This window comes from Staurois parvus, unplaced genomic scaffold, assembly GCF_062004578.1.
Source record: "Staurois parvus isolate SC_StPar_1 unplaced genomic scaffold, SC_StPar_1.0 ptg000818l, whole genome shotgun sequence".
In the NCBI taxonomy this organism is placed as follows: domain Eukaryota; kingdom Metazoa; phylum Chordata; class Amphibia; order Anura; family Ranidae; genus Staurois; species Staurois parvus.
The window spans coordinates 3,540,635-3,562,989 of record NW_028318614.1 but is presented as its reverse complement, the minus strand read 5'-3'; the positions used below and the strand labels follow the sequence as shown (position 1 = coordinate 3,562,989).

The 22,355-nt window shown below is 39.9% G+C and overlaps 1 protein-coding gene across 1 annotated transcript in view; it reads left to right on the top strand.

Moving 5' to 3' along the window:
* The window catches only part of LUZP2 (leucine zipper protein 2), a 786,744-nt gene that overhangs the window by 633,142 nt on the left and 131,247 nt on the right, over positions 1-22,355 (top strand). The window contains exon 8 of the mRNA XM_089654967.1: positions 21,247-21,321. Within this exon, the coding sequence (XP_089511093.1) occupies positions 21,247-21,321 (75 nt within the window). The remainder of the gene's footprint in view (positions 1-21,246; positions 21,322-22,355) is intronic.

Sequence of the window (22,355 nt, the reverse complement as noted above, 5' to 3'; positions counted from 1 at the left end):
CGACTGTGCTGAAAAATGACTACAGTGCAGTTGTCTAGTTCTGGGAGTGCGTCTATAGATGTCCTCCCAGAACCCTGCCCCCCAGTACGCCCATGGGAAATGCATGGGGCGCTCTTTGTGATTGCTGTGTCCTTTGGACACAGCTGATCAAAGTTTGAGGTAAAGAGCCAAATACAGCGGGCCTTTACCATGTAATCAGCAGTGTCAAATCACAGCTGATCACATTTTCTTTCCTCATGCGCTGTAACTGTGTGAGGAAAGGAAGAAAATTGATAACCAGAAATCCTGTGAAAGCACACATTTACACTGATAATCAGGGCACTGATCATCAGTTCTCTGATTATCAGTGCAGCTCCATCAATGCAGCTTATTAGTGTCCGTCAGTGCAGCATATCAGTGCACATCAGCACAGCATACTAATGCTCATCAGTGCCACCTCATCAGTGCTGCATCATCAGTGCAGCTTATCAGTGCCCACCAGTGCCACCTCATTAGTGCAGCCTATTAGTGTCTATCAGTGCAGCCTCATCAGCGCACATCAGTGGAGAATTACTTATTTGCAAAATTGTATAACTGAAACTAATAAAAACTTTTTATCCCAAAATTTTCGGTCCTTTTTCATTTGTTTTGCAGAAATTAAAAACCAGTGGTGATTAAATACCACCAAAAGAAAGTTCTATCAGTCTCAAAAAATAATAAAACTTTTATATATGTACAGTCTTGCATGACCACGCAAATGTCAAAGTGCAACAGTGCTGAAAGATAAAAATTGGTCTGGGCAAGGGGGTAAAAGTGCCCAATATTGAATTGGTTAAGAATATTTAGAAAATATTATTTATATTCTTTTCAGCATTGCCTCTATTCACTTCCTACATTTTAACTACTGTCAAGAGGACTAGGAGAAGGAAACAAAATCAGAAAAAGAATATTACAATTTGTAAATTATGAGGCTAGTTGATGCCTCTCATACCCTGTTACCCTAGACACTGGCCCACAAGCACCCTTATGGTCAATACAGACCATATGAAATAGGTCCAGATACTAAAGATTAGAAAATAGAGGGCACTACTTGTTGGGTCAGGAGTCATGCAAGAAAATGAAAGACTAGAAGAGGGAGGTGAAGTAAGAGGGGGTCAGTAAGACTAAACTTAGGCAATTTATCCATCTGCACTTATTGGTGGATACACAACTCTTAAATAACCAGTCAAAGAGAAGAAGGAATATTTAGGGAAGGAGCACACTACAAGTCTAAATCCATCAAGACTGGCAGGATTTTGACCAAATTTGTGACAGATAGGGTTTCTGCTGTTTTTTTTTAATTTTTATTTTTTGCAGCTTACCCAGTAAATTAAATATTAACACAGATGGAGAGTAAACCTTTTTTCTCTAACCTCAAAAGATATACTTTTATATTTTTCAGGTGACCATTAACCACTTCCAGACCAGACACTTTTACCCCCTTCCTGACCAGGGCAATTTTCAGCTTTCAGCGCTATCACACTTTGAATGACAATTGCGCGGTCATGCAACACTGTACCCAAATGAATTTTTTACAATTTTTTTTGACACAGATAAAGATTTATTTTGGTGGTATTTATTCACCGCTGGGATTTTTATTTTTTTTTGCTATGTAAATGAAAATGTCCAAAAATGTTTTAAAAAAGTGTTTTTTTTTTTTTTAAATTTTGCAAACAATATTTCATCATAAATCTTTGCCAAAATTTGCACTCATTGAGAAGTACTGAGTGAGCTGTGATTGGTCACAGCTTGTCACATGGTACAAGGCTGTTGTGAATCACACTTTGAATGACAATTGCGCGGTCATGCAACACTGTACCCAAATTAATTTTTTTTTAAATTTTTGACACAGATAAAGCTTTATTTTGGTGGTATTTATTCACCACTGGGATTTTAAATATTTTTTGCAACGTTTATATGCAACGGCCGGTCGGGAAGTGGTTAAAGTAATTACCTTGGAAATGTGTCATCTTTAGGGGCTGTGTATCCAGTGGCGTAACCAGCACATCTGGCACACAGGGCTGGTCATTTTTTTTTTTTACACAGGCCCCCCTCCCCAAAAAAGTGGCATGAGGTAATAAAGCGGTGCACACAGAGTGACATGCCAAATTGAGGGTGTGGTCAAATGAAATCAACAGTGGGAGGGGGCATAAAGGGGCATATGTCGTAATGATTGTGCCACAAGAGAACATATAGAAACCTCAGCACACTCATTTTAATAAAAATAAAACTGTTGTTGATGACTTTAGTGGAGAATGTGATGTACTTAGAGTGTAGTAGTCAGGTGTATGAAATGTAAAAAAACATTTAGAGGAATTTATCAAAACTGGAGCAACCAGAATATGGAGCAGCTATGCATGACAACCAATCAACTTCTATCTTCAGCTTGTTCAGTTAAGCTTTGAAAATGAAAGCTATGAGCTGATTGGTTGCCATGCACAGCTACTCCAGATTCTGGCTGCTCCAGTTTTGATACAATCCCCTTAGGGCTCATTCAGTTGGACACTGACACACGTCCCCCATGCCTTTTGCTGTGTCTGCATCCACCTTAGAGATGCCCAATGGCAACCTATAGAAGTGGGTGCACAGATCCGAATGCAGACACCATGCATTCAGATCCATGAATCTGTTCCTCTCCACATTTCAAATTTTGGCATGCACCTATGTCTGTGCAGCTGCTGTGTCCCAGTTGACTTTACAGGAACTTTGCCCTTTTATGAACTACTGTTAAAAACTGAACCACATATGCAGGATGAGGTAATATGACGGCTTTATACAGGGGGAAACAATGCTTCTCTAGTGAGTCGGTTGTGCTGCCTCTTACCAAATAATCAAATTGAAACCGCATATCATACCAAATAGGTCAGCAGATCAACATCCCTACCTGGAATGGAACAATATGCAGTTTCAATTGAATTATTTGGTAAGAGGCTGTACAAGTGGCGGGTGGAGCACTTCATCACTGGAGGTGCACTAATGTTGGTATATTCACATGTGAGCACAATATAGAAATGTTTGTTTCCATTTATTTATAAAATTTCTGAGTTTCTTTTGGGTTTGTAATGAGTTGAAGATGTTTGGGAAGCAAAGGTGAATAAAGGAGAAGACACACAGTTGGTGATTTTAACAGTTTATTGGACCCATTCAACACAAGTAGATTGGAAATCTGGTAAGAGGCTTGGAAAGTCATCTGAAGGATAACAATAGCCTTTTATAATTGTTCCTGAAGCTCTGGACATTCTCTTGAAATTTTGTCCTGAGTATGCCAGGGGGTGTTGGTGGTCTGTTTAGCTGCTTGGGAGCAGGGGCGGACTGACAACTCATGGGGCCCCCGGGCAATAGGGGATCATGGGGCCCCTGTGTCCTTGCTCAAACTCAAAAAACCTTTGAAAAAGGTACCAGGGGCATCTCATGGGGCCCCCTACTGACCCCAGGCCCTCGGGCAGTGCCAGAGTTTCCAAATGGTCAGTCCGCCCCTGCTTGGGAGACTCTGGGAGGCACTTGTGCATTGGTGTACTCTAAATTTGCTCTTGCAATAGACTTTAGTGTTATAACACCCCCCCACCCGCTTTACAATAAGGGTCCATGCACACTGGGCTTACAAAAAATGTCAGTTCCCTTGGCAGAAAAAAAAAGTTCATATAGACAACTTTTGTACACAAATTCAGGAGTGTTTAGGAGCATTCAGCACTTTTTTCTGCCAGAAAACTGCTCTCAAACAAATGCAATCCAGAAGAGATTATTTTCTGCCTCTAAATGCTGAGCCTAAAATATGCCCCTAAATGTCCTAATGTGCATGGACACATAGGATAACGTTGAGCTACTTATACAGGCAAAACGCAAAACTTTTTTTTAACCTGGCATGCATGGACCCTATCACACTCCTTCATTGTTTTAGTTATATTAATAGACATCCTGCTATGCAGCTGAAACAAAAGATGTTTGGGTAGGGAAGGTCTCAACTGTTTGTTTTAACTTAAAGCAGCATTAAACCCAAAGGCAAATATTTAATACAATGCATGTTATCAATTCTTAGATGTGATGGCTACATTCCTTTTCTTTTATAGGCTTTCTCTCTTCTATTTTCATTTGGTGATTCAGCCAGCAAGTTTGTTGTTTTTCAAAAGCACAAGCTCTTCAGCAGAATGTATCAGTTACATAGATGAGACATATCATTTAACTCGGGCTGGGGTGCTTACTATGATCAGCTTTTATTTATTTATGTAAAACCCGAATCCCAAAAGGTAAAAAAAAACTGTTTTATGTAACTGATCATAAAGTCTTAGGTGGAGTTTGGCTTCTATTTGTCAGTGTGTTTAAATCTGCTAGTACACTAACAATTCCCTTCCCCAGACTGCTAATGCAGCTGTCTTTTGTCCTCCCTGTGCTCATTCATCCAGAGTGGGGGCACTCTAGTACAAGAGGTGTGTTACCGGCCAGATCCCCAGGTGAAAACGGGGGGGGGGGGGGGCTAGAAAAAAAAACTAATATAGCCACCACATCTAATTTATTTTTTCAAGTACTTATATAGCATCATCAATTTACGCAGCACTTTACATATATATATATATGTATATTTTACATTCACATCAGTCCCTAACCCTCAAGGGGTGTACAATCTAAGGTCCCTAACTTACATTCATACATACACATACTAGGGCCAATTTAGACAGGATACAATTAACCTACCAGCATGTCTTTGGAGTGTGGGAGGAACCTGGAGTACCCAGAGGAAACCCACACAAGCACGGGGGAAACATGCAAACTCCAGGCAGGTGGTGTCCTGAGTATGTCCTGAGTATGCCAGGGGGTGTTGGTGGTCTGTTTAGCTGCTTGGGAGCAGGGGCGGACTGACAACTCATGGGGCCCCCGGGCAATAGGGGATCATGGGGCCCCTGTGTCCTTGCTCAAACTCAAAAAAGCCTTTGAAAAAGGTACCAGGGGCATCTCATAGGGCCCCCTACTGACCCCAGGCCCTCGGGCAGTGCCCGAGTTTCCAAATGGTCAGTCCGCCCCTGCTTGGGAGACTCTGGGAGGCACTGGTGTACTCTAAATTTGCTCTTGCAATAGACTTTAGTGTTATAACACCCCCCCCACCCCCTTTACAATAAGGGTCCATGCACACTGGGCTTACAAAAAATGTCAGTGCCATGGCTAACTTTTGAACCAATGACCCTAGTGCTGCCTGGCGGAAGTGCTAATCATTTAGCCACTGTGCTGCCCATGATTGGTAAGCTGCAATATTTTACATTTTTGCTTTTGAGTTTAATACCACTTTAAAATAATAAGAAGAATAACTCACCAGTCCTTTATTGATCCAGTGATGTTACAGGTCAAATATCAGACAAGCAGGTCTGTATTTCAAAGCCTAATACATCAGCATTTTGCTTTGCCAAATGGCAAATTGGAGTACAGATTGGTAAGAGGAAAACTGTAATAATTTTCACTGATTACAATGATACGAGAACAGGCTATAAAGGAATAATAGAGCTAATGTATGTCATTTACAAAGTCAACGATTCTGTCACAATACAAGGATACAAGGTTTTAGTAACACAATATACATGAAAACCACTTGTAGAATACAGTATATCATTCACTTAAATAATCACATTGACTGGTAAATCACATTACTTTAAATGATTACAAAGATTATTTTGTGCCTCCAGCAAACCCCACCTAATACAGGCTTAATGTGCATCTGATATAGAATCAAATTCACTCTTCTGTTGATTTAGTCGTATTAATAGGCAGCTGTCATAAATCGGCCTCAGCAATAGAAATTAAGCTAAAATACCTTTCAACAATGATTTTACATTTTTATGCTTGAAGGTTTCTGTTGATTAAAAATGTATTAGTACTTTCCCGGAGCTTAAGAATCAAGCGGAATACAAGACCAGGAATTCAGTAGAGATTTACTTCCATCCATGACTGGAAGCTACAGAGAGAGTATTATTTTTCAGGTTTAACAAAGTGTTAAATGAGCTTAGTGGTTTTTATTTAGTTTTTTCTTGTTTACAGATCATAGTGGGTGGGAGTAACAACTTATTATCCCCTTCCAGGACCGTATTTAGAAGGAGAGGTGAAAAAGAGTTGTGGGGCTTAAAGCTATAACCTGTCAAAATGGAATAGTTGGTTAAGCCTAATGGTCGCTCTCTGGAAAGCAAGGGACCCCCCCCCAAGACAAAGGGGTCACCCAAATAGAGAATATAGAATTCATTCTTCACAATTTATTCTTGACTAATAAAGCTCCTTGTGTCATGTATTTATTTGAGCAAGAACAAATGATAGAATGCATGGTGAAAGGCAGCATCTCTTCTGGTTTATGTTTAGAACTATTTTCAACTGTACTGGCCACTAAACAGGAAAAAATGAGAGATTGTTTCATGTTTCCTGAATTATGAAGATTCTTTAATCTCTTTTCAACATTATCTGCACTCTTTCACTTAAAGTGGTTTGTAAAGGTTCAGAGTTTTTCACCTTCATGCATTTCATGCCTGAAGGTAAAAAAAACTTTCTTTGTACAGAAGCCCCCCCAATACTTATCTGAGCCCCCTCCAATTCAGAGATGTGCCCAAGAGCTTCAGCTCTCCAGGGACTCTCCATCCTCACTAGCTGAGACAGTGGGAGGAACCATTGGCTCCCGCTGCTGTCAATCACAGCCAGAGAGCCATTGAGGAGAGAGAGAGGGTGGGGCCAAGCCACAGCTCTGTGTGGTAATGGACACACAGAGCATCGGCTTGGGAGCAAATGTGCTCGGGTGACCCCATAGCTCTGGGGGCACTCGGCAGGAGGTAAGGGCCTGGAGCACTGGTGGGGCACCCGAGAAAATAGGATTGTGGCTGCTCTGTGCAAAACCACTGCACAGAGCAAGTAAGTATAACATGTTTTTTTTTCTTTTATTCTTTGCCTTTAATAACACTTTAAAATTTTCTTCCTGAATGTAACAAAACATGACAGGAAGTGGCCAGAAGAAGGAAAAAAAATATTCCAATTTGTTTATTTTGAGGCTTGGTGATCTCCCTTACCCTGCTACCCTAGCCACTGGCCCACAAGTACCATTATGGTAAATACACTTCCGTGACTCATCCTCTGCATTAAACCGCTCCAAACCTTTCACAAGATATGCAAGAGCATGATGTTACTATATGGTTCACATGTGGTCCATATACCACATGTTATATATATACATGTGGTCCTTTTGGGGTTTTAGGGGATAGAACCCTCTATAATACAAGCACTCTGCTGAGTAATATTAGCATTGAATGTCTTTATAAATAAGTGCTTTATTTATAAAGACATTCAATGCTAATATTACTCAGCAGAGTGCTTGTATTATAGAGGGTTCTATCCCCTAAAACCCCAAAAGGACCACATATATATAAGTTTAAAACATGTACCACAAAACGATATGTACTGCGAAAATGTTCTTCTATATTTGAAAACATTTAATACAATCCACAGAAAAGTCATAACCATGTCACATGTCAGCAGAGACAAAATACAGCATAGCAGTATCCAGCATAAGCACATATGGGCTTAGCAGCACTGGGGTCATTGGTTCAAATCCCAACCATGGCACTACCTGTCTGGAGTTTGCATGTTCTCCCTGTGCCTCTCTGTCTTTTCTCCGTGTACTCCGGCTTCCTCCCACACTCCAAAGACATGCTGGTAGGTTATTTGGATCTTTTCTAAACGGACACCAGTGTATATATGAATGTGAGTTAGGGACCTTAGATTGTAAGCTCCTTGAGGGCACGGACTGATGTGAATGTTATATATATAAAAATAAAAAAGTATAGCAAAAAATTACATAGAAATATCCTCACAATGGTGGCAATGCCCTAAAATGAGTGAATTCTGAAATAGAGTGTTTGCCTTTCTGAGAAGTGTTATTGGAGTCTCAGTACCACAGTCCTCATGTATTGCTTTTTTAAATGAGCTACTTCAGAAGGTTTCCCGTGCTACTCAAAGATTATTAGTTTTTATACTATTGGCAATTAATCAGCTATAGCCAGATCATGGAAAAATACTTCAGTTTCCATTTCTCTGATGAGGATGGAAGTATCTTCAATTATAACCCACAAAAAACTTGCCCACATCCCCATTGGTTTGCTCTATAACTCTTCTGACCCATTCATCTGGTAGTCCCTCCAGTCCTCTGGGATTCTTCATTCTACTTTCTTCTTCCCCATTGGCTTGCTATATAACACATCCCCATTGGCTTGCTACAGTACATCACTTCTAACTCTTCTGGGCCATTCATCTGGTAGTCCCAACAGTGGAATTCTTCATTCTACCTTCTTTTTTCCCTCTCCCCTTTGTTTTTATGATTCTCTCTGTTATTTCTTCTTCTCCTTTTCATCTTTATCTTATATTATGTATAATTTGTTGATTCTCACACTGCCTTCTGCTACAGATATATGCTTTGTAGGGACAACAACGGTGTCTTATGTGAAGTAAGTGGGATTCCACAGACCCGCTTTTATGTTAATTTAGCGATCAATGTTGTTTCATCAGCAGATTATTGTTCCACTGATTTCATCTTAAATCCTTAATAAAAATATTGAAAGTAGAAATATACTGATAACATAAAAACTACATTATCATGGTAAAAAAGAGGAGAGAACTTTGAATGGACAAAGTTTGGGGCTAGAAATTTCCTTTGTCAAGTCTGTTCCCACACCCACTGTATTAAATCCCTCCAATTATTCTAAATGATGGCATGTAAGAGCTCGATGCCCTTCAGTACTGGGTTTCTGTTTTATGGGATTCATTTCTCTCCAACCACTGGAATAGTGCTAATGGGAATAGGCCCATCCTTGCCAGGCCTCTTGCTATACTTAAAAATGTAAGATGAACCCACCTAGATCATACGCAAATATGCGGTCCCACTGGACTGGGATTTTTTCCATGGGGTCATATGTTTGCATACCTGTCTTTGTGCTGCCGTGTGGCGTGCTCCCAGCACAGAGACCAGGGTCTCACTGTGAGCTCAGGGTCCCGTAGTAATGGTCGGGACCTGGAACTCCCAATTCTGGGTCATCTGATTGCTGTGATAGCCTCTGATTGGCTATCACGGTGACCAGGTGTGAAGCTTGCCCCCGTGTTTTCTCTCTCTGAATAGAGGAGAGAGATACATTGAATCTCTCTCTGTCCTTTCAGAGAGAGAAAAAAAAGTGTGCGGAAAAAAAAATACAATTAAATAAAAAATACATTTAAGTGTCAGTTAGTGTCAGTGTATTATAGGCAGGATAAAAAAAAGCAAGATGCGCACAATTATTTCTGGGCTGTACTATGGGTACAAACAACAACAAACCTACTCATATGTGGTATCACTGCAATCATCAGAAATTATTTTGGGTTGTTTTTTTGGTAGGTTATGGTAGTAGCAAGAAATATACAGCTAAATTTAAAAAAAATATTTATTTTTTTACTATTTTTGTCCAGTTTTCCTTTGATAATAAAGAAAAATAGTTAGCTATCCATTACCATTCACCACCAAATGAAAGCCCAATTTGTCCAGAAAAAAACAAGGTATAATCCACCTGGATGCACAAAGTAGTTGTGATGATATGTACGGTTTAAATAACACATCATAGGTGCAAAATTGCACTTAGGCATTAAGATTTGTTTTACTCTCAGATGCAAAAGGGTTAAAGAAAACAGTAGTTTAGCTAATAGGACTTTAGGGACAGATTAGACAAATTCCCAGTGCAGTCTAAATTATTCACATATCTCTATTTCCTGATTTATATATTTTAACATCAAATTGTAAAAAAAAAAAAAAATTTTTTTTTTTTAAACAAAGCTTTATTTGAATTTTTCAATTTACATAAACTCAGCGGATGAAACACTCCAAAGATGCTTCTTGGCAACAAAGTAACCTTTTTTTTTTTTTTTTTTTTAACAGTACTGATAGATTGACCAATATGAGCAATACAAAATTTTGCATAGAAAACTGATCAGAAGGATTCACGATATGTCAGCAGTTAGAACCTCTGAACAGAAACTCTGAAGGCAAATGAGACAAAAGATGGGAGGCATTGTAAGTCAGTATAGAGTGTAGGGAATGTGTAATGGTAAGCTATGATATATATCCAAAGATAAGAAGGTTAGGACATACCACTGAACTTTGAATGAGAACTGGGGTGCTTAGAGTATGTCAGTTGTCAAGCGTAAGACATGAATGTTGAAGTAGGAAAGAAGCGTATGTAGAGGAGATAATCAAAGAAGAAGGATCAGGGAGATAGGTAGATCTATTCAGAAGGAGAAAAAGAGAAAAAAAAGTTGAAAAGGAAGCTAGTATGGAGAAAAAATGGAGAAAAAGATGGAGAAAAAGAAAAAAAAAAGAAAGAGGTGGGAAAATGATGTTGGAACGGGCCAGAGGATCCCCTCCCAAGAAGTCGTTAAGAATATTTGGTAATGAGCCAAGCGCTGTGGTTTGAGAGAAAAATAGAGCTAGAGGCGACTCCCTGTAACAAAAAGTGATATACGTGTTGTGAGTCCTCGCTGATTAAGGGTGGGGGGAGAAGTTATAAAAGATTATGCGATGAAGATGAAGTATAAAGAAAATGGTAAAGGAAGTAGATGAAAGGAAATGTGGCTTGGTTGCCTAGGTTGGCTAGAAGCGGTGTGAGAGCAACAACAAACGAGTATTGTAAATGTTTTAGATATAGTCATGCACACCTTAAATCCTCATAAATCAAAACAATAAGTCCGGGTTTACTGGATCATGTTTCCAGATTGGGGCAACACAGAAGAGCCATGAAGGAAAAACTGAAGCTCTGTGGTTGGAAAGGATTTTTGAACATAGAGTCTCCATTTTCGATTATATTGATCCTCACTGTGTTGGAGGGATGAGGTGAGGAAGTTAAGCTGGTCCAGACGAGGAAGTGCATTAAGAGCTGACTTGACATCCGAGATATTAGGAGGACTGTTGGAGACCCACTTTTTCAATATGGCTCTCCTCGCGACCATCAGGCAAGAGGACAGCCACGGTTTTGTGGCTCGGAGAATGGCAAGCTGAAGTGGATGAGCCCCTGTGAAGACTGATTCCAAGTTGCCGAAGAGAAGAGGTAAAGGGTCCCTTGGTAGTTGTAGAGAAGTGATGAAGGCTATATAGCTGAGTAGTTGGGACCAAAAAGTAGATATTAGTTGGCAATCCCAAAATCTGTGTTTTAGCGAAGGTTTATAGTGCCCACACAAAGGGCAAGTAGAGACCGAGGGATTCCCACGGACATATAGGCATGGCATATAGGCATGGTGAATTAACTTTAATTGTTGCTCCCGCCAGAACTCATTGGAGTTGAAGGCACAGGTATTGTTGAAACCAGTGAGGATTTGATCCATTGAGAGTGTATTGTCAAAGTCTCTGATCCAAGGAGAAGTAGGAGTGGAGGCCTCTAGAGGTTGTACATAGTGTAGGTTTAATGGTCCATAAATATGGGATATCTTGTATTTCCGATTTCTAACTAAGATATCTATGAACGAGGAACGGAAGCGACTGGATTTAACCAATGTTATCTTGTTCACATAATTACAAACTTGCAAAACATACAGAAAATGATGAGGCGGTAGATTGAAAGAAGTTGAAATCTGAGAAAAAAGATAAAGGAAAGCCAGAGGCCGTATCGTATAATTGGCTAACTAGTTTGAGGTCCCTTTCCAACCATAGATCATAAGCTGCGTGTTGTTGAGGGACAGAAAAAGCAGGATTATGATGTATGGGGAGGAAACGGGAAACCCATGGGGATACGCCTAATTTACGTCTGATCTCCCTCCATGTGATAAGGGTATCACGGATGAGTGGATTATATTTTAAGTGTGGAGGGAGTGAGTTAGGGTTGGAATGTAAAAGGGCTGCAAGATCGAAAGGATGGGCCATGGCAGATTCTATTTGCAGATTAGAATAGTTGGAGGATTTGGTCAGCCAATCTATACACACCCGTAAGATGCAGGAGAGATTATGTACTCTGATATTTGGAAGACCAATTCCCCCCTCACATCTAGGCAGATATAGCTTACGCAGGGCAATGCGTGACCGACGTCCTTTCCAAATAAATGTAGAGAGCGCTTTGTTTAGTCTAAGAATGTCCGTATGCTTAAGTAGTAGAGGGATGGTCTGAAGAGGGTATAACAATTTAATGAGTTGAAGTCCCCTCCGACCACTAAAGGTAGATGTATGTAGGCGGACAGCTTTGAGGACAGGTCTTGAAAAAACTGTTTTGACGGTGAGTTTGGAGCATAAATATTGGTGAGGACCAATGATTGAGAGCCTACTTTGAGGTGTACCGCTAGGAATCTGCCTGCCTCATCAGTGTTTACCGAGATTATGTCAGGTGCGAGCTTTTTGTGAATCAGAATGAGCACACCTGCTTTATTATTGAGTGAGGGAGAACCTATAACGTGTCCTACCCAAAGTTTCTTCATACGAACAAAGTCAGATTGGCCTAAATGCGTTTCTTGGAGTAGTGCTACATCTGCTCTAAGTCGGCGGAGATGGCGGAGAATAGCCATTCGTTTATGAGGTGATCTTAAGCCCTTGACATTCCAAGAATAAATACGAATCATTAGGTCACATGATATGAGGTGAATAAAAAGGTAGTGGACTTACAGTTTTGAAGGGTGGAGCCAGCTATCCGCCCATTACCGCCCAATCTCTGAAGAAGTATGGTCGACTCCCAAGGAAGGGGTGATTTTCCAGAAAAATGTAAGGAAGGAGAGCAGAAGAAGGGAGGGAGAGAGTGGAACACGGTGGCCCAACTGGGGCCTATCAGAAGAGCAAAACAAACAAAAAACCATAACAGTGTATTGGACTTCACATAAATCTGCATGCTGTCCCTGTACTGCGACCAGCGTGTCCGGGAAATAGCAGAGTAGTGATCTGCAGCAGTGACTCATTGGAGTTGTTGAGAGGGCAGGGGAGCATGACCCCCTTGCCTAAATGGCATGGCCAAAGGGAGAAGAGGCTCAACAAATCGAATGACCAGAGCGGAACTGTGGTCGAGGCAAGGCACAGAGAAGGGATGACACAGTCAGTATATGTATATGTTATCAAGCAAAATGAGAGGAAAGTACCACAAGACCAACTATATTATTGCTTTCTAACAACTGGTATAACTATCTGTGGACTGAAGATAATAGCTAAAGGCACAAGAAACTTAAATTCAGTTAAACAAGGCAGGTGGTCCAATTCGTGGGGTAAACCGTATAGCGCCTGAGAGAGTGCGCCAGCTCAGGATTGGCGAGATTTAGAGGGAGCAAAGTTAGTACGTGGGCGTTTCAGTGGATCTTTGCGAGGGCTTCGCTGATCTCTAGGGCCCGAGTTGCGAGGGTGAGGAGACGGCACATCATCCGTAGCCATCAAAGAATCTTGTAGATATTGAGCGGCTTCTTCAGGGTGGATGAAAGACTTTGTATCACCTGAAGGTGTAGTAAAGCGGAGAGTAGCCGGATAAGCCAGGGTGAATTTGTAGCCCCTTTGGTGGAGCGTGGCACATATTTCCTGAAAGGCCTTACGTTTGCGGGATACTTCTTGCGAGTAATCGGCAAATAGGAGTAATTTGTGACCGTCTACTTGTAGGGATCGAGAATTGCGGAAAGAATTAAGAATAGCCACTCGATCAGCGTAGTTGAGATACCTGACTATCACCGATCGCGGTGTACGGCGGTCATTCGAAGGCGGCCCCAGGCGATGAGCTCTCTCGACCTGACACAAAGTGGTTAGACCTAGAGCTGAGGGTATACGTGTGGAGCATAATTCTGGAAGCACCCCGGTTGAAAATGATTCTGGAAGGCCCACTATGCGCAGATTATTTCTGCGTGAGCGATTTTCTAAATCATCCAGCTTGTCTAGGATGGATTGGTGCGTACGATTGGTTTGAAGTGCACCTGAGCGCAGCGAGTGAACATCGTCCTCCAAATCTGACAGACGCTGTTCCACTTCAGTTAAACGTTTACTATGATCACCTATGTCTTTTCTGATCTGTTCAATGCCTGTGGCCACTGCATGATCCACGGCTTGTGTGATTGTGGGCAGTAGAATGGCAGCAACTGCTTGTGCAATCTGGTCATATATTTCTGTGGAACTACAGGTGCCAGGAGTAGAGGTCAGGGCTGGTATAATATTATCACTGTGTGCAGGGAGGGTGTGGACATCTGCACCAGCGTTTATTGCAGCCTCTGTGCCTGTGTCCATTGATATGCTATGGGCGGCGGCCATCTTGGCTGCAGGAGGGGGAGAGCCGCATCCCTCTCCCCTCGTGGTGGGACCTGAGCCCTGTGGATTCGGCAGGAGGAATCGCTCCATGCCGAAGGGACCGAGGATCGTGCGGGGGGGCCAATGGGGAGCTCCTGAAGCAGCTGACAGGAGTCCCCTGCGCAGAATGCCGGCTTTATATGCGGGGATCCCGGGAGCCGCGGGTCTCACCTCCTCACAGCATCAGCGCCGGAAGCCAAAAAATTTTTTTTTTTTTTTTAACAGTCTTACATACAATTGATTATACATTTGCAGAAGTTAAAATGTTGTTTAGAGACATTTTCTTGAAACCTATAAAAGGCTTTGTAAATGGCTTAAAAGGCTGTGTAAATGTACACAAGCTCTTCAAATTAGAGTTGTTACCTGAATAAGTCTTCCAATGTTTCTCACCTCTAGAACAGTTCTAAGAGGCAAGTCTCAATTACTTTGATTGAAGTCAGGTACATTAAGGCTGCCGTGGTCCACCCCAAGCTTACATCACAGCACACTTCTCTCCTAGTTAAGACTGAACTGGTGGTTACAAATGCAAAAAGTTTTAGGTTTTGTGGTCCATTTAGTATCATCCTAAATTAGCAGAAAACATAATGTTAATATTTTGCTCTTGCTTCCTAATGCAGAAAGATGGTCACAATCATATCATCACACTCCTTCCTCCAGGCTGTAGTAGTGGAAATGACAGAAAGGGCAAAATAATAGGTGGGTGGAAATTCAAAGAACTGGTTGGGGCAACAAGGGTGGCTGTTCAAGTATAGACCAAGAAGACTCTTAGATACTGTATGTATTCAGCAGAAAGAAAAGTTGAAGGGCACATTCATTAACACGCAGCAACCAGTTTTCTGCTAACTATTCTTTCCAGGGGGAGATGAGTCATAACTGATTGTTATTATTTACTATATTGTACGTTCCTGCTTGCTCTATGAAACTGGTATATCCATTGTCTCACTGATTATGATAGACATTCCTCATATAGCGGTTAATAGATTTATTCCCTACCAGCTCTTAGTGTGCAAAATACACAGATATAACTCCTTAGACAATAGTTCTTTCTGTAGACTTTTCCTATTGGGCATAATGAATGTTTGATGACTGTAAAACTAAAAGAGAGCAAAATAGATAGACATATTGCGCTTGCTGTTTTATTGAATAAAAATATTCCTTAGAATAAACCAACAACCACAATTGTCTGTTGTGAGAACTCTGCAAATCCATTATGTTTGCCTGATTAAGAGTACCTACTGTTTTGTTTTTTGTTTTTTTCAGTTTTAGATAATGAAGGGAAAGGTTAGGTTTGTATTTTACCTGTGCCCGTGCTGGGGAGTTTTATCTTTTGCATGAATCCAGGTGAAAATTGTCACCAATTTGTGATGGAAAGGTCAAAAGTGATGGAACGGCCAAAATCATATGGATGTTAATGAACTATTTTTTCCAGTTCTTTTTTATATATTTTTGTGGGGTTACTATAAAAAGTCATATATGTGTTTCTGTCACTGAGCATTTTGTCCATTTCTAGTTCATAATAGTCTTTAGATAGTACAACTATCCCCCCACCTATATCTGCAGGTCGAATAACAATATCCTTCCTTTTTTCCAACTGACACCAGCTGGTTATACATAGGATATGATCCCTGCCAAAGTTCAGGAGGTTACACTTTTTTCACAAGGTGTTTTCTGTTCATTGATCATGTGAGTGTAATACCTTTTTTCAATAAATGGTTGTTTAAAGGATAAAGCACTATTATCCGATTAATATTTTAACATATCCACCATGGGAGGAGAGCCAACAGAGGGGTGAAAGGGATCCCACTCAGCAGGACACCATTCCATCCACATTTGGTCCACTTAAAGGGACACAGGCTTTTCATGACCTCACTTAATGGTTTGGTCATCTATTTGAGGTGAGAGCACAATTGGTGGGGGTGCACAAATTTTAAAGTGAATTTCAACACAGGAGATGTATTAAGAAGTACTGTATTCATTAAGAGTGAACACAAGAATTCTGAAGAATTATATAAGGACATTTTTGTTTTGTTATTTATAATAGGACTGCACTAGATGTTATTTGAGCACCTGTATATGTATTTATGTTTATTTGTAACTGGAGCATGGCACATTTTGGTATTTATAAATAATTTGTGTTTTTAGTACAGTTCTGTCTTAGATGACAGAACTGTCCTTTGGGGATGTTGTTAATCCTTCTGGGATGGTAACAATTTATGTAGTGTAAGAAGGAATTACCAGCATTTGGTTTAGCTTAATTCCTAGCATGAATGGCATTAACTACATGATACATTTCCAAGTCTAAAAAAGCTAGGGAATCTTATCTTGAACCGAGGGGAATGAAAGACAGAGAATGTTCCCATTACAGTAGGTGACAAAATCATCAACCGAAGCAGAGGTACCATCCCTGATGATCAAAGTATCATCAACATAGCTGCTATTATAGATGATATTGGCTGCAAAAGAGTTATTACACCATACATGTTGGTCTTCCCAGAAACTTAATGATGAAATCAGAGTATGCTACCATATAGAAAACTTACAGGTAGGGGCCCTTAGTATGAGAAGGAAAAAAAACAGATTTTGGTGTAAAGGAAGTATGAGTAATTAGAAGGGCAGTTGTAAGGTGTTGCGTCAAAAGAACCAGATCTGGGTCATTGGATCCTAGAGATACAGGATCCTCTAGGTTGAAATAAAGTTGTTCTAAAATCTCTAAACATTCTAAGTCAGTGGGAGACATCACAAGAATAGATGGATCTGTCATAAGGGAATTTAAATTTTTACTAGAATGATTATTTTCTTAAACTGAATGTGAAGAAACCTCTTGAGAGCATGGTTTCTGATGAATTCAATGACGTCTTTAAAAAGTGAAAAAAGATTAGGTGGGGATGTAGAAGCAAAATTTAAACCGTGACTTGATTAACATGAGTAAGATGTCTATATTGGACAAAATATGTTTGTTCTTGAATTTTGGTTTTAGGTCGGTTTTGGATTCTTTTTAAAGCTACAAAAATTATATATATATATATATATATATATATATATACACCATATTCCCAAAAGTATTGGGACGCCTGCCTTTACAAGCACATGAACTTTAATGGCATTTTAGTCTTAGTCCGCAGGGTTCAACATTGAGTTGGCGCACCCTTTGCAGCTATAACAGCTTCAACTCTTCTGGGAAGGCTGTCCACAAGGTTTAGGAGTGTGTCTATGGGAATGTTTGACCATTCTTCGAGAAGTGCATTTGTAAGGTCATCCCAAAGTTGTTCTATTGGGTTGAGGTACTCTGTGCATGCCAGTCAAGTTCCTTCACCCCAAACTCACTCATCCATGTCTTTATGGACCTTGCTTTGTGCACTGGTGCACAGTCATGTTGGAACAAGAAGGGGCCATCCCCAAACTGGTCCCACAAAGTTGGGAGCAGAATGTTGTCCAAAATGTCTTGGTATGCTGATGCCTTAAGAGTTCTCTTCACTGGGGCCAAGCCAACAAAAAAGGGGGGTTGTGAAAAGAGATTCACAAAAAAGTGGTTACATCATGGACAGAATGCGATACTCAGAGTAGTTCCCAAAAATTATGCTTTATTACACAATAATTATAGACAGTAAGGTAAATACCCTGGTTCACCATCACCTCAGTATCAGATAATACAGAAAGACCTAAAATCACATAAAAGCAACATCAAGACCAGTCTTTATCTTAATGTGCTGCATATGTAATGACAGAAACCTGTCTAGTACATTTGCAGCACCAACACATTGGTTACACCACCAGTAGGGGGTGTGTCAAAAAATTGTACCATCAGGTATAATGTACTATACAATGCTATGCAATAATGGCTGATAGCAGGCACCATATATTAATAACAAGTAAAGTGGTGAGTAAACGCCTTTTCGTCTAGCTGTGTGACAGTTCCCTCACCACCCGAGCCATAGGTGATACTTTCTGGAAGTTTCCTCCGTCTGGATTATCAGGCATAGTCCCGGGGACAGCCACCACCATCGGAACTGTAACTGGCGGGCTTCGTTTTCCCCTTGGTGCCTGTGAAACCTTGCACAGCTCGTGGTCCACAAATATGGCCACTTCCCTGCTGGTCAGCGTGTATGGCGCCAATGCGTGTGACCGGAAGTGACGTATCTGACGTCAACGCGTTTCGCCAATGGGCGTTTCTCACTTGGCTTCGTCAGGACCAAGCCAACCCCTGAAAAACCATAACCATACCATAATTCCCCCTCCACCAAACTTTACACTTGACACAGTGCATAGTGAAACACCAGACATAGTGAAACACCGATCGTTGGACGGGACCTCTGTATGAGGTCCCAATCATATGATCACTGATTGGCCAATCAGTGATCACATGCAAAGTAGTAAGCAAGATGTCACTTCTGACATCATTGCTTACTACGTGTGAAATCTGTGAATGATCACAGAGGTCACATGGTACAAGGCTATTCACAACAGCCTTGTACCATGTGACAAGCTGTAACCAATCACAGCTCACTCAGTAGTTCTCAATGGCTGCAAGAATGCAGACAGCGAGAAAGAGAAATGATTGCTTTTACATCCTAAATGGGTGTAAAAGCAATCAGTGTAAAAAAAAAAAAAACTTCATCACCCCCTACAAGTAGTACAGTGTCACCATGGTGACACTGTACTGCTAGGGTGACAGTATGTAAAAAAAAAGAAATAATAAAATAAATATTAATATAAAAATAAAATTAAAATGTAAAAATATTATAATTTTTGGTTAAAAACTAATTTGGCTTATTTATTTTTACTAAAAAGATAATGGAATAAATTGTGGCCAAGATTTATGATGAAATATTATTTATCTGCAAAATTTTATAAGAAAAACTCTTTTTTTCAAAATTTTTGGACATTTTCATTTACATAGCAAAAAAAATAAAAACCCCAGCGGTGAATAAATACCACCAAAATAAAGTTTTATCTGTCGCAAAAAAATGGTAAAAAATTAATATGGGTACAGTGTTGCATGACCGCACAATTGTCATTCAAAGTGTGATAGCGCTGAAAGCTGAAAATTTCCCTGGTCAGGAAGGGGGTAAAAATGTCCGGACTGGAAGTGGTTAAAATGGCAATATGATTCACCTCATTCATGATGATTTATCTCTCACCAATTTGTACATGACGCATTTCCACTGGTAGGTGAAAGATTCCCAACGGTGACAATACCACTGGGAATCCTGGATGAGGTCAATCGTCAAATTTAGTAAATGTTAGTTGAAATAAGTGCACTCAAACATCACAGATGTTCTGTTTTAATTTTGAGAACTGAAGCTGTGATGTTCGGGGCAAATTTGCTGTTTTCCAAAACATAAAAAGCAACTCCAGTAAAAATATCTGGATTATTTTTTGCGTTAAAAATCAGGCTTGTATTTTATCCCAAATCTGTATGCAAATACATTTTTGTAAATAATATATAATTTCAGTTAGAATATTTTTTTCTCAATAATAATGGTTATGGTTACAGCAATTGAACATAAAATGCAGGATCATTTTCTCCGAAAAGCATTGTAAAGCAATAATAAAGCACAATCTTTATGTCTAGGGATGGTAAATGTTCGATACAACTAAGCAAACAGATTTATTTCAAGGTGGCGTAAAAGGATAAAATGAGTGAGCAACCAATGAGAATCTGGTCATTTTAGAATGCACCCCAAGGCAACAATAAATGGTATAATTCTACAAAACCAGCTGATATATGTGTCAAGAGGTAAAACAATGTAGAGAATAAACAAGCCTAATGGAAAAAATTAGAAAAGGAAATAATTAAAGTAAAAAAATAGAATAGAAATGGAAAAGGGAAATACCTAGCAAAGGTAAATGTATTTATTTTTTACAGGTATTTCTATAACATCAACAATTTTTGCAGCACTTTACATATTGTGTATTTACACCAGTTCCTGCCCTCAAGGAGGTTACAGTTCAAGGTCCCTATCTCATGTGCATATATAGATACAAGTGCCAATTTAGACAGGAGACAAGTAGCCTATCACCATAGGTGAGATCCTCTGTCCTCTGCCTTCCCCCAACCTACAGCTGTAATCTGCTAGTGCTCCAGGGGTTAATACAAGCACTGGACCTGTCACAGGCACTCATCAAGCATGCCTCCCCCCATCCATTCATAGCAACTCTATAGAGCATAGGCTCTATAAATGAAAGGAACTCTATGAATGGAAAAGGCAGACCTTTCATTCATTTGCTCATCATCCATTCATAGTTTTTCATTGATGGAAGCGTTAGTACAGCATTTAAAAATGGAGGAGAGGGCAGAAAGGGTGGGCATTTTCTGTACTCTTGATGAGTGCCTGTGACAGGTCCCTTGGCTTTGCTAACCCCCACAGCACCAGAAGATTATAGCTACAGTGGTATGGGGGAGCAGAGGACTTCAGATTTAAACTAGGATGAGCAGTACCAACACAAGGGGCATTTCTCTTAGAATATCCTTGTGCTGATTTGTAAAAAAACAAACAAACCAAACTTGGGCTTTAAATGTAATTAATTTTAGCAAGTCCAAAACAACTTTTACAGCTTATTTAAAAAAAATAAAAAGAAAGAAAACACATAAATATACAATGTTGTAGCACTGGCAGAGGATAATCATGTAATATTCAACTATTACTGACAACATTGCTACTATTGAATTGAAATGAGGCAGGTGTATTCCCTGAAGATAATATGTGTATTCTTTTGAAATGCTAAGCTTTAAGTTGTTTACTTATGAGAGTACAAATCATTTTAATAGACTTTCCTGGAGAAAGAGGGAGGCAGGATTCAGAGCCACCAGATGCGGGTTCATAATTAGTTAATTAAATAGCTTATTATAAATGGCCATACATGTTTATGAGTTACACAGGCATTTGCATTACATTCCAAGGCTGGCTGAATCAGTTTATGTCTGACTTTGTGTGTGACTGAGATTACCCTTTAATTCTCTCTTGCAGGCACAACAGCTAACAGACCTTGAGCAAAAGTTAACTGTGGCAAAAAAAGAAATGGAAAAGGCTTCACTGGACAATGTAAGGACTTTTATTATATATTATAATGTATGCAAGTTTTTTTATGTTACAGGAGAATTGAACGAATAGCTCATCCATTGATTGGGTGCAATGACCCACCCAACGTCTGAGTTATTGATTCTTTTTTTACTGTAACCATGAATTTACCTAATTCTGCATCTGTACAAGAAACAAACAAATATATATATATATATATATATATATATATATATATATATATATATATATTGGCATCACACGTTGATCTACCATACTAAAATATATACAAGCATTCTTTATTAAAGATGCACTTCAAACAAACCTCTAAACACTCAGATAAAATACACATATGGGGCTTTTATCAAGTCAAAGGATTTGTAGCTCTGTTCATCCAGTTCTGCAATTTTCACAGCCCTGATGCACAGTACAGCCTTGTAAAGTAGGCAAAAGACCATTGTCTTATTTTTGCTGCAGTTAAGATGGTTATAAACAAGCACTACCACTCCACATCCCCCCACCACCCTATCCTCTCTTCAGTCAAATTATCCTTACCACTGGTGTTCCCATTCCCAGAGATACTTAGGTATTAACCTTACCTCCCGTATCATTCCCTTTATGAAGTTCATTTTCCACCCTTGTTCCAAACCATCACCCAATCTTTGAAAAATTGGGACCTACTCAATATTTCCTTCCTGGAAACGATTAATGTACTTAAATTGGCCATACTACCCAAACTCTTATACTTATTCAAGACACTCCCATTATCTGTCCCTATGTCCAAGCTTCGTTCTCTTCAGAAATCTTTCCTCAAATTCCTCACTCAGTCTTATTTTCGTTGAGATCTAATGGGGGCCTAAGAGCCCCAGACCTTGTGAAGTACTATTTGGCCACACATCTCCACTCTGTTGTATCTTGGTCTTCCCAACATTCCCCCCCCCCAATATATGGTCTGAGATTAAATGGTTACAGATACACCCAATATATCCCTGCTCCTTACTTTGGTCCATGACTGCCACAGAAGTCTCATATAAACATCGATTGCTTGCACCAATGAA